Below are 13,864 nucleotides of genomic sequence, written 5' to 3' on the forward strand. Positions count from 1 at the left end.
TGCCTGTGTCTGTGTCTCTGCCCTTCTCTGTCTGTCTGTCTCTGTCTGTCTGTCTCTCTCTGGAGGAGGAACAGGAAGAGGAGGAGGAGGAGGAGGAAGAGGAAGAAGGAGGAGGAGGAGGAAGAAGGAAGAGAAGGAGGAGGAGGAAGAGGAAGAAGAAGGAGGAGGAGGAGGAAGAAGGAAGAGAAGGAGGAGGAGGAAGAGGAAGAAGAAGGAGGAGGAGGAGGAAGGAGGAGGAGGAGGTGTGAGAGTTCAGCTTCTCCTCCACAGAAACACAAAATGCATCTCTGGTCTACAGCCAGACCAGAACCCAGAGTCTGCCAGCAGCCACATTCCTCACAAACCACTTCCTGAACCCCCCCTCAGGTATGCAGACACTGCTCAGGATATCTGAGGCCAACCACACCCAGAACCACAAGATCTGCTGCCAGAGCTTTTCCTGGCCCCAGAGTCCACTCACAGGCCTTAGGGCGAGTTCTAGGGAGCCCGTGATGGTTTGGGGACGTCCCCCTTTTTGTAAGTCCTCTTCTCTGAGCCTTTTCCTGAGAGAACTACAGCTGTGACGAGAAGCCAGAGAAGAAGAAGAAGAAGAAGAAGAAACTCGCGGCCGGGAAAACAATGCATCAAACCCATTTCATGAAACCTTCACCCATCAAAACCAGACAAACGCGCAGAGACACGCAGTCACAGAGACACACAGTCACAGAGACACGCAGCACGCAGAGACACGCAGTCACAGAGACACGCAGCACGCAGAGACACGCAGTCACAGAGACACGCAGTCACAGAGACACGCAGCACGCAGAGACACGCAGTCACAGAGACACGCAGTCACAGAGACACGCAGCACGCAGAGACACGCAGTCACAGAGACACACAGCACGCAGAGACACGCAGTCACAGAGACACGCAGTCACAGAGACACGCAGCACGCAGAGACACGCAGTCACAGAGACACACAGTCACAGAGACACACAGCACGCAGAGACACGCAGTCACAGAGACACACAGCACGCAGAGACACGCAGCACGCAGAGACACACAGTCACAGAGACACACAGTCACAGAGACACACAGCACGCAGAGACACGCAGTCACAGAGACACGCAGTCACAGAGACACACAGCACGCAGAGACACGCAGTCACAGAGACACACAGCACGCAGAGACACGCAGCACGCAGAGACACACAGTCACAGAGACACGCAGTCACAGAGACACACAGTCACAGAGACACACAGCACGCAGAGACACGCAGTCACAGAGACACACAGTCACAGAGACACACAGCACGCAGAGACACGCAGTCACAGAGACACACAGCACGCAGAGACACGCAGCACGCAGAGACACACAGTCACAGAGACACGCAGTCACAGAGACACACAGTCACAGAGACACACAGCACGCAGAGACACGCAGTCACAGAGACACACAGTCACAGAGACACACAGTCACAGAGACACGCAGCACGCAGAGACACGCAGTCACAGAGACACACAGTCACAGAGACACACAGTCACAGAGACACGCAGTCACAGAGACACACAGTCACAGAGACACACAGCACGCAGAGACACGCAGTCACAGAGACACACAGTCACAGAGACACGCAGCACGCAGAGACACGCAGTCACAGAGACACGCAGCACGCAGAGACACGCAGTCACAGAGACACGCAGCACGCAGAGACACACAGTCACAGAGACACACAGTCACAGAGACACACAGTCACAGAGACACGCAGCACGCAGAGACACACAGTCACAGAGACACGCAGCACGCAGAGACACGCAGTCACAGAGACACACAGTCACAGAGACACGCAGCACGCAGTCACAGAGACACACAGAGACACGCAGCACGCAGTCACAGAGACACGCAGTCACAGAGACATGCAGTCACAGAGACACGCAGTCACAGAGACACACAGAGACACGCAGTCACAGAGACAGCACAGAGACACGCAGTCACAGAGACACACAGAGACATGCAGTCACAGAGACACACAGTCACAGAGACACACAGAGACATGCAGTCACAGAGACACACAGTCACAGAGACACACAGAGACATGCAGTCACAGAGACACACAGTCACAGAGACACACAGAGACACGCAGTCACAGAGACACACAGTCACAGAGACACGCAGTCACAGAGACACACAGAGACACGCAGTCACAGAGACACACAGAGACACGCAGTCACAGAGACACGCAGTCACAGAGACACACAGAGACATGCAGTCACAGAGACACGCAGTCACAGAGACACACAGAGACACGCAGTCACAGAGACAGCACAGAGACACGCAGTCACAGAGACACGCAGTCACAGAGACACACAGTCAGAGAGACACGCAGTCACAGAGACACGCAGTCACAGAGACATGCAGCACGCAGAGACACGCAGTCACAGAGACACGCAGTCACAGAGACACGCAGCACGCAGAGACACGCAGTCACAGAGACACGCAGTCACAGAGACACGCAGTCACAGAGACATGCAGCACGCAGAGACACACAGTCAGAGAGACACGCAGTCACAGAGACACGCAGTCACAGAGACATGCAGCACACAGAGACACGCAGTCACAGAGACACACAGTCACAGAGACATGCAGCACACAGAGACACGCAGTCACAGAGACACACAGTCAGAGAGACACGCAGTCACAGAGACACGCAGTCACAGAGACATGCAGCACACAGAGACATGCAGTCACAGAGACACACAGTCACAGAGACACGCAGCACGCAGAGACACACAGTCAGAGAGACACGCAGTCACAGAGACACGCAGTCACAGAGACATGCAGCACACAGAGACACACAGTCACAGAGACACACAGTCACAGAGACACACAGCACGCAGAGACACACAGTCACAGAGACACACAGCACGCAGAGACACACAGTCACAGAGACACGCAGTCACAGAGACACGCAGTCACAGAGACACACAGAGACACGCAGTCACAGAGACAGCACAGAGACACGCAGTCACAGAGACAGCACAGAGACACGCAGTCACAGAGACACACAGAGACACGCAGTCACAGAGACAGCACAGAGACACGCAGTCACAGAGACACACAGAGACATGCAGTCACAGAGACACACAGTCACAGAGACACGCAGTCACAGAGACACACAGAGACATGCAGTCACAGAGACACACAGTCACAGAGACACGCAGTCACAGAGACACACAGAGACATGCAGTCACAGAGACACGCAGTCACAGAGACACGCAGTCACAGAGACACACAGAGACACGCAGTCACAGAGACAGCACAGAGACACGCAGTCACAGAGACATGCAGTCACAGAGACATGCAGTCACAGAGACACACAGAGACATGCAGTCACAGAGACACGCAGTCACAGAGACACGCAGTCACAGAGACACACAGAGACACGCAGTCACAGAGACACGCAGTCACAGAGACAGCACAGAGACACGCAGTCACAGAGACACACAGAGACATGCAGTCACAGAGACACACAGTCAGAGAGACACGCAGTCAGAGACAGCACAGAGACACGCAGTCACAGAGACACGCAGTCACAGAGACACACAGAGACACGCAGTCACAGAGACACACAGAGACATGCAGTCACAGAGACACACAGTCACAGAGACACGCAGTCACAGAGACACACAGAGACATGCAGTCACAGAGACACGCAGTCACAGAGACACGCAGTCACAGAGACACACAGAGACACGCAGTCACAGAGACAGCACAGAGACACGCCGTCACAGAGACACACAGAGACATGCAGTCACAGAGACACGCAGTCACAGAGACACACAGAGACACGCAGTCACAGAGACAGCACAGAGACACGCAGTCACAGAGACACACAGAGACATGCAGTCACAGAGACACGCAGTCACAGAGACACGCAGTCACAGAGACAGCACAGAGACACGCAGTCACAGAGACACACAGAGACATGCAGTCACAGAGACACACAGTCACAGAGACACGCAGTCACAGAGACACACAGAGACATGCAGTCACAGAGACACACAGAGACATGCAGTCACAGAGACACGCAGTCACAGAGACACGCAGTCACAGAGACACGCAGTCACAGAGACACACAGAGACACGCAGTCAGAGAGACACACAGAGACATGCAGTCACAGAGACACACAGTCACAGAGACACACAGAGACACGCAGTCACAGAGACACACAGTCACAGAGACACGCAGTCACAGAGACACGCAGTCACAGAGACACACAGAGACATGCAGTCACAGAGACACACAGAGACACGCAGTCACAGAGACACACAGAGACATGCAGTCACAGAGACACACAGAGACACGCAGTCACAGAGACACACAGAGACATGCAGTCACAGAGACACACAGTCACAGAGACACGCAGTCACAGAGACACGCAGTCACAGAGACACACAGAGACATGCAGTCACAGAGACACACAGAGACACGCAGTCACAGAGACACACAGAGACATGCAGTCACAGAGACACACAGAGACACGCAGTCACAGAGACACACAGAGACATGCAGTCACAGAGACACACAGAGACACGCAGTCACAGAGACACACAGAGACATGCAGTCACAGAGACACACAGAGACATGCAGTCACAGAGACACACAGAGACACGCAGTCACAGAGACACGCAGTCACAGAGACACACAGAGACACGCAGTCAGAGAGACACACAGAGACATGCAGTCACAGAGACACACAGTCACAGAGACACACAGAGACACGCAGTCACAGAGACACACAGAGACACACAGTCACAGAGACACGCAGTCAGAGAGACACGCAGTCACAGAGACACACAGAGACACGCAGTCACAGAGACACACAGAGACATGCAGTCACAGAGACACACAGTCACAGAGACACACAGAGACACGCAGTCACAGAGACACACAGTCACAGAGACACACAGTCACAGAGACACGCAGTCACAGAGACAGCACAGAGACAGCGCAGTGCGCAGAGACACGTAGTCCTGTGACACTGTTTGAAGAGGAAACGTAAGTATACAAAGTAGAGAATCACAGCTTAGTGCAGTACATACTGTATATACTGTGAGTACTGCAAGTATTACAGTACTGAATATGTGTATATTCAAATACAGGAAGCCCAAAGAACAAAGAAAAGCTCAGACTCAAAACTGCTGCTAAAAGTCCACCAGCAGGAGACCTGGTCCACATCACATGCAGCCCTCTAACCAGGCAAAGGGGGAAACCCTCAGCTGCACTGCAAAAACTCAAATCTTAGTAAGATTAATTATCTTAACTTAATTGTTTTTTGTCTGACAAGATAATTATTCTTACCAAGCGGCTTTTATGTTAGAGAATTTCACTTGTTTCAAGTTTTTTTGGCCTTAAGTAGCGAGTGAAATGTGAGCAGGACGCAGCCTGACTGGACCAGGACCTGACTCACCACAGACCGGATCCTTCCCCCATCAGACTGAGCAGAGGGCTGCTGGTTGAACCTCAGCAGGACTCCACAGTGAACGCCAGACACCTAATCCCAAAGACCACCCAGCAAGACGATGGCCCCGAGGTACGTTTAGCTGGGTCAAAGGGGGAACCTGACCCCGTACTGGTTGATTTGGTAAGTTGTCCTGGTGTTTGTGCTTCGACCGTGGGTAAGAAGCTGCGTAGTTAAACTGTTTCTTCTTGTCTGTTTAACCCTGTTTATTGTCTAAGGTATTTTATTTTGAAAAACGACGGGATTCTCTCTGCCGTTCTGTGTCTGACTTCCTGCCTGGTTCGCTCCGCGCTGCTCGACGCGTCCACGCAGCGCAGCCGAGAGACTACAGCGATCAGGACTAAGACCCGCCCCACCACGCCCCACAGTTACACTTTGCTGTTTCCCACAGACACCTTCAGGTCAACAGAACGGGGGGGGGGGGGACCTGGACCGGTCGGAGGACTCAGACTCAGCAGATGTTAAAGAAGCTGATCTGGGGTCAGAGTGAGACTCTGCTCCTCTTTACAGAAATAAAAACATTCCCACTACGAGCGGCGGCAGAAAGATTCACCAGGCTGCAGGAATGAAGAGTTCCAAAGATTCCACCTGAACCTGAACACCTCAGACCTGGTCCACGGGGGAGGAGGGCACGAAGACGCCGTCTCACCTCAACGCTCTCCAGAGACGTGGACCGCATCAGCTTGGCCCTGCGGACGCCGGCAGGGGACGAGTCCGTGGCCTCGGTTCTGGAGGGCGGCGAGTCCTCTGAGTCAGCAGCATCGGGCCGGCTGTCGGGTCGGGAGCGCCGTCCGTAACGCTTCGTCCCCTTCACGAACTTCGGCTTCACCTCCTCTGGAACAACTGCAGGGACAGAGACAGACTGAGACCAGGATCCAGATCACTCTGACCCCTGCTGGAGCCACAGACTGCAGGACTCTAATCTGAAACCAGACTGAGACCAGGATCCAGATCACTCTGACCCCTGCTGGAGCCACAGACTGCAGGACTCTAATCTGAAACCAGACTGAGACCAGGATCCAGATCACTCTGACCCCTGCTGGAGCCACAGACTGCAGGACTCTAATCTGAAACCGGACTGAGACCAGGATCCAGATCACTCTGACCCCTGCTGGAGCCACAGACTGCAGGACTCTAATCTGAGACCAGGATCCAGATCGCTCTGACACTCACCTGGCTCCAGGTAGCTGCTGTCGTCCCCTGACGTGCTGAAGTCCAGCGAGCGGGACAGGACGTCCACGAAGCCGTCTTTAAACTCCTCAAAGTTCACCTGGGGGTCAAACACGGCTGTCAGGTGACCTCGCCGCGGCACAGAGCGTGTGTGTGTCGCAGTGTGTGCGTGCGTGTTACCCTGGCGTAGGCGCGTCCTCCCAGCAGCGTGTCCAGCAGCAGCGGCAGGTGAGCGTCCAGCTGCAGTTTCCCGCAGAGCGCCGTCAGCTCGTCTCGGTCCAGGAAGCCCGTGGCCGTCGTGTCGCAGCTGTCGAACTCGGCCTTCAGCTGGGCGACGTAGCGGCTGTGCTCCGCCTCCTCCATCCCAACGCATCACGCTGCCACGGCAACACACCTGGGGAGACAGGTAAAGTGATCAAAACCACCATGAGTACTTTTACTGCGGGTACTTCAAATACTGATACTGAGAGACGTGTACTTTTACTTCTAAGTGTGGTATTACTACTTTTACTGAAGCTGCTGGCTTCACTGGGGTTATAAATACTCTGGTGTATTAATACTGAGGCTGTTGGGATATATAGACTGTAGCAATACTTTTGTACTTGGAGTGAAGTACTTTTACTTCTAAGTGTGGTATTACTACTTTTACTGAAGTACCAGATACTAAATCTGGAGATAAGTTAAAGTACTTTAAAAGGTGTTTTTCGGAGTAACGTCGCAGTAAAAAGACTTCGGGTTTTTCCGGCGAGTCTCGGGAGCTGATGACGCTTCACCATGGGAACGGAGCCGAACAAAAGGCTCGCGAGCTCACCAGCACACGAACCTCGGTAAAGTCGGTGAAAGTGAGTTAGCGGCTCGGTGAGCGTCCTGCAGCTCCCGGAGCCGTTAACGTTAGTGTGTCCGGTAACGGACGGACCGGTAACTGATGGTGAGGGTTCGCGTGAACGTGGTTTGTCTTACCGCGGGAAAAGTTCTCCTCCTCCTCCTCCGGTCCGTCTCCGGTAAAACCTCACGTTTCTTCCATGAACGTGTTCCTGCAGCTCCGGATTGTCCGCCGTTAAACCGAGAGCAACGGAGAGAGCTGGTACCGAACCGACCCGACCGCCGCCGGAAGATACCGACAATACACGGAGATACTTCCGGTCAACGTTTCACAATAAGACGCTCCTAACGCTCATATTCCAGACTTTTCAGTGTAAAAGTCGTTATGAATTGATCGATGGTTCATTTGAGGTTCACTAGTTTTCTTCTTCTCTAGTTCCGCCTTTTGTCTGTCTGTTTTTACTGTTCGGCACTGTTGGACTCTTTCTTTCATTTACACAGACAATTATTATATTGTACTGATTTATGTTTCGGATGTTATCTTGTCAATAAAAACGCTGTTCTCCATCACACGGTGTCTCTGTATATCTCATCCACCTCCAACATGTACATAATAATGGTAAAAATAATTTACTCCTGCATCCTCTGCATGATTCTCTCAGTCTGTCTACAGTGTGTTTGCTCATAGTGTGTATAGCCTATCTGTGTTCTCTATACTGTAGCCTGTGTGTGCTTTTATTATTGTGTCATTGTCTGAATCAGCTCATCGTGAGCAATGTACAATCCAGAGTCAGATTCCTCGTGTGTGTATAGCTGGGCGAATAAAGCTGGTTCTGAAAAAGTTTAAAAGCCAGAGCATAGGAGGAGGAGCGAGTTCAGTCTCAAAACGTTTGGTTTTGGATTGAACCGCATGTTTCCGTCCAACGTCGCACAGCGGGTTTCCAGTTCAGCAGCGACACAAAACGTAACAAAACGTTTTTAACAGAAACGCTGGTTCCCTGAACACCCTGCTGTGCACGCAAGCTGATTGGGTAACACCTGTGACACGCCCGCCAAGGAGGAAACATACCTGAAGCCCGTCGCGGAACATAGCGCAACGTTTTGAGATTGAACTCACGCCTGATCTTCTTTTCTTTCTTTGTGAAGAAAGGAAACAGCACATCTGTGCAGAGGGTCCTGGATGTGGACCACAGAGTCTGCATGTAGGCAGCTGTTGAGCTGAACCTCTCCAGTCCGTGTCCTTCCTGTAGACTTTACTAACTTCTACTGAAACATGTTGGTCTGATCTGTTGTGACTGTCCCTGTCACACTTTATCATTTCTTATCTAAAAAAGTCTGAAAGCTTTAAGAGCTGTGAGGAAACCTCATTTGGTCAGAAAGTGCAGGATGCCTCCCTGCTAACAGCAGGTTGGCCTTTATGTTCATATAGACAATAGAGATTTGTCAACCAGCAGAGATTTTGTTGAACCTTCATTTGTCAGCTTTTAATTCACTGAGTTGCTCAAAGACAAACATTCACAGTTTGGTCTACAAACTGATTTTTATTGGATTTCCAGAAAATGTACAATTTCATAGAAACTGACATAAACTGTGGTTTAAGATTTTATCCAGATTGCCAAGCACACAACAGCTGCTGCAAAACAGCTGCTCTGAATCCCATCCTAAACAGCAGCATGCCTACCACTAAAACAGCAGAAATTACACTTAAAAAGTACAAAGTGCTAAAGACGTGTTGAGATGCTCTCCCTGTGTTAAACATCCAAACAACAGTCCAAATAAAGATTTAGGAAGAAGACAGCGAGGCGGCTAGAATGAGCTCAGTTCATCTAAAATAATATCTGCTTTGCTTCTGGGATTAAAGGAGAAAAATGACAGACATCAACTTCCAGCTCCAAACTAATAAAACACATTTTATTTCCATGTGTTGAAGCCATCACAGCGAACCAGAGCAAGTTGACCAAAACATTTCCCAGCAGCCACTTCTCCCACAGCAGAGTCCAAACAGTGCTTCCTGCTCTCTACAGTTAGGTGTCTTATTGGAAATGGTCTCAGTAGATGACAGGATCTGTCTCGTCTCTATCCTTTCTATTGGCCTCCATTTCTCCTCCTGTTTCCTCCCCTTTCTCTCTCTCCCTCTTTCTCTGCCTACATGAAGCTGACTGTGGAAATGTTGTCATCATTCATACTGATGGACAGCTGATATCATTGCTGTCCATTCTGCAGCAACACACAGAGGCCAAAAGCTTGTCTATGAACCCTTTCCTCATGAAGACATACAGGAACAAGTCTGCAAGAGGACTCAGACTGAGGAAGATGGTAGACAGGAGGTTAAGTCTCAATTTATAGTTTTCTAGAAACCAGGTCTTGTCATTGTTTATTTCCAGCAACAAAATGATGCTGGGCAGGAACAGCAGAGTGTAAATAAGCAGCACCAGAACCAAAATTCCCACAATTCGTCGTTTTTCATCAGAGGGGACCGAGATGGTAGCAGACAGGGCTTTGAGGGTCCCAACCAGGGAGAATATTAACAGAGGGAAGGGAGGGAGGAAGAGGATGGCAAAGAGTATGTATGTGACATCAGTGAAATAGAAACAGACGGCACAGACAGCAGAAAGGACCCAGACCAGGACACAGAGCACCACAGAGGTCTTGATGGTTCGTCTGAAGCGGTACCACAGTGGGTGGGCGATGACCAAATACCTGTAATACAAGATGGACACAAAGTCTTTGAGGAGCTTCAGAGTTATAAACTAATATAATGTTCAGACACAGAAGGAGCTCCACACATACTGGATAGACAGATAGATACCTTTCCAGGGAGATGCAGACCATGAAGTAAACACTGGCAATCAGAGCAGAGAGGTAAATACGATGGATGAAATATCTCATCCAATCCACATTTAGTGCCACCCGAATGATCATGCAGCAGAACTGAAGGATGTCAGTAATGAGAAGGTTGATGAGGTAGATGGGAGCAACATGATCTCTTCTCACCTGCAGGAAAACATTGGTAAAAGTCAACAAGCAGTTGGAAACATGTTGTGAAGTCCACCTCCTCCCAAATCTGTCATCTTGCTCTGCCCAGCAGCTGTAGTCAGAGCCATTTCTGACTTTTTCATCCAACAGAAATCTCAGATATGACCCACTGGCCAATCAGTGCAGGAACAAGACTAAGGGCCAGATTTCCTGCAGCTTCTGCAGTTTAACTGGAATGGAGCCACACATGGAAACTGCATGTGTTTAGGGTCCAATCAGCTTCATGGACATTTGAATTCTGGAGTCAATTATTCCTGTCAGGTTATAGATCATTCCAAGCCTTTGTCCCAGCCCCCTGACACCTAGCCCCCAAACCAGATCCAGATCCTTTACAGACAGACAGACTGTAGGACAGATACACCACACAGACAGGAAATAAATAACTCTCAGTCAGAATGTACATACCATAGAATAAAGAGCATAGATGGCCACCAGGGTCAGAGGAAGGCCGACAGCAATGATTATGTATACCACCACATCTCTGATGAAATAAAGTTTATCACGATACTCATCAAGCTTGTTGTTATTCTGGTAGTTGGAGGTGGTGTTGCTGTAATCGTAGCTTTGGTCCTGTGAGCTGCTGTTAATGTAGAGACCTTCCATTCTTCGGAGTAAAACCTGTTGTTTGAGAGATCTGGTTATTAAAGGGAGCAGGTTTTTAATATCTACCCAACATTATTCAGTGACATCACTAAAGCTGTTCACACAAACACAGTGTCCCTATAGTTTAACCACAATCATATCAAATCACAAACTGCTGTCTTTCAGTTTCGTTCATCATTCCTCAACATTTGTTACGTTTAACTTTTATTTAATCAAATACAAAAAGAAGAACGAATATCTGTACGTGCTGATGTGAGGTCGTTACTGCAGCCACAGAACATCGTCCAGCTGTTTCAGTAATTTAATGTTTAATGTTAATGCTCATTGGTTTAGGACATCCTGCCTGTCTCCTGTACTCGATGCCCCTCTGCCCTCTGAGTTTGGATCAGGAGGTTTACATGATGATTAATCCACTTGACAGGAGACAGACTGTGCACTCTTCCTTGTTGGTGTTTGTTCTGGAACAAACACTTGTTGCATATTGTTGGGATCACAGGGACCTCACAGATGAAGCTGTTCATTTGCGATCATAACAGAACTTTTATCTTTTCGTCGATGAACTCAGATTCCTGAACTCAGCTCTCAGCTACGATTGGCTGTTGACCTGTGACCTATGATGTCACCTCATTAATAAAAACTCCAACGCAGCGTTGGTATCTTCACTTCTCTTCTGGATGTGACGGCTGAAGCCGCCAACCTGACGGCGCAGCGGCCTCCCAGCGTGGCCCGCTTGGAGCAGAACATAAAGTCCTGCTATAGATCCCTGCCACCAGCTGAGTTAGCCAAGCTGCTAACTCTGAGGAGAACAGACGAAGGGCCAGACCCTCTCACCTGGACGATCCAAACACGACACAGCAAAAGACTGAACGGACCTGCCGGCTAACAACTAGCAAGACAACCAAATGTCTTCCTCTACAGATCCCCCAGGATCCACAAAGTTAAATTTAAGACTTTTTAAGACCTTTTAAATAACACTTAGGATTAAATTTAATACAACTTTACTGACGTTTAATGGAAAATCTGTATGAATTTTAAGCCCGATAAAATTATTACGAAGATACATGAATTTAGTAAAACATTTTATTATAATACATTCATATTTAACACACTATATCTTTTGGGTTGTGTTTGTACTTTGATAAGATAAAATGAATCAAGGATGTCACTTTGTGTTGAAAAGTGGTGGGACATAAGGGTTCAGATTAGGGGTGTGACAACACACTTAGCTCACATACACAATTCACAATATTGGGTTCACAAGAACAAGACAAAAAGATATTTTAACACTATTTGATGAAATATTCAATGCTGAAATATATTTAAATGGGGGTCCCCTAGAAAATTTTGAGCACCAAACACTTAATCTCCTGCATTCTAGAGACATTTTCTGCACCAATTTATGGTAGAATTGTCTTTATTTAAATAAAGTCTTTCCGATTTTTTTAGCTTAAACTTTTCTGAACAATGCACATTTGTTTCTTTCATCTTTAAATTGCATTGCATATTTTCTTATTGTGCAAATAAACCTTTCTCAAAGTATTTTCATTAGTTTTTTTAACATTTCTTGTTGCAAGCTATTTTTCAGAACATATTTAACAAATGCTTTTCAAAAAAGTGATGGGGACATGTCCCCAGTGTCCACAGTGTAAATAACACCTATGAAATGAATCCAATATTTGTGCACTAAGAACTCTTAAGGGATGAAATCAAAAATAAAAACAAATTGTGTGGTATGAGTAGTTACACCTTGGCTAGATAATGTAAAGTAATATAATCTGCCAACAGCTTCAGTGATTATTCATCCTGTTCTTGTTTTAAAGCATCTAAAGGCTGCTTGAAATACAGTATTATATAGTTTTGGCTTGAAAGCAGCGGGGAAAAGGAGCCGGGCTCCGGTTTGTTTTTCCCTCGTTCCTGTGATGCAAGTTTAATGTGCGTTAGTTTGATGTTTCCATGCACGTAACGTTAGCCTTCCTGCGACACACAGACCCGTCCTCGTCTCAAACGCACCTGTCTCTCTGTTTGCTGTGGTAACATTCACTGACCAGTAACCTGCAGCGGCTCTTCCAGCTCTGCTGTTCCATTAGCGCTGCCACAGTGTGATTCAGCTTGTTGTGCTGCCCTCAGCTTCGTCCGCCAACTTGTTCGTATCTCTGGCTTTCTGAATATCAGACACTTGCCCATTCTGAGTCGTCGAGCTAACGTTAGTAGCCCGTCAGAGACGTTTTCTTTTCTTTTCTAACTACTGACTGATTCGCGCTGAGCTGGATGCCAGAGCTCGTGCACCGTGAACACAGTTCAGAGCGTAAAGCTGAACACTGACATAAACAGTAATGTTACCTGCACTGCCGTATAACATCAGTCACACCAAACGGAGTAAATAATGAAGTCTCACACACACAAAGTATTCATTTATGACGTCACAGCATTAATTAAATCCTACACAAGGACAAGAAAAACTTTAAGACCTTAGTAAACGAAATTTAATACTTTGGTAATGAAAATTAAGACTTTTAAGGCCTTATTTTGGAATATGAAATTTAAGACTTTTAATACTTACCCTTACGTACCCTGCCTGATACTCTTTGTCAGGTAAAGCACATATAGCCTATGTGATTAAAAACTCTTGGTGGTAGGGTTAACATCCTCAATCAATTATTATTATTATTATTATTTATCACCTGTTAATACATTTCACATATTTAATAGAGCTGATTTCATCGTAACCAACA

The 13,864-nt window shown here is 48.3% G+C and overlaps 2 protein-coding genes across 2 annotated transcripts in view; both read right to left on the minus strand.

Annotated features, from left to right (window-relative positions):
- Window positions 1-8,062, minus strand: part of LOC119911443 (ninein-like protein) — a 48,720-nt gene extending 40,658 nt beyond the window's left edge. The window contains exons 1-4 of the mRNA XM_038730323.1: window positions 7,632-8,062; window positions 6,852-7,065; window positions 6,675-6,771; window positions 6,151-6,344 (exon numbers count right to left, since the gene is read on the minus strand). Of these exons, the coding sequence (XP_038586251.1) occupies window positions 6,151-6,344; window positions 6,675-6,771; window positions 6,852-7,034 (474 nt within the window). The 5' untranslated portion in view covers window positions 7,035-7,065; window positions 7,632-8,062. The remainder of the gene's footprint in view (window positions 1-6,150; window positions 6,345-6,674; window positions 6,772-6,851; window positions 7,066-7,631) is intronic.
- Window positions 8,063-9,660: 1,598 nt separating this feature from the next.
- Window positions 9,661-12,197, minus strand: LOC119911380 (G-protein coupled receptor 4-like). Its single transcript, XM_038730266.1, has 3 exons — window positions 10,935-12,197; window positions 10,303-10,487; window positions 9,661-10,193 (listed from the first exon to the last, which is right to left on the minus strand). The coding sequence occupies exons 1-3, from the start codon at window positions 11,130-11,132 to the stop codon at window positions 9,674-9,676; spliced, it is 903 nt and encodes a 300-aa protein (XP_038586194.1). The 5' UTR covers window positions 11,133-12,197; the 3' UTR covers window positions 9,661-9,673.
- Between the last annotated feature and the right edge of the window lie 1,667 nt (window positions 12,198-13,864).

The sequence above is a fragment of the Micropterus salmoides genome, unplaced genomic scaffold, assembly GCF_014851395.1.
Source record: "Micropterus salmoides isolate LMB-PRFRI ecotype aquatic unplaced genomic scaffold, ASM1485139v1 Ms_hic_scaffold_2, whole genome shotgun sequence".
NCBI lineage: Eukaryota > Metazoa > Chordata > Actinopteri > Centrarchiformes > Centrarchidae > Micropterus > Micropterus salmoides.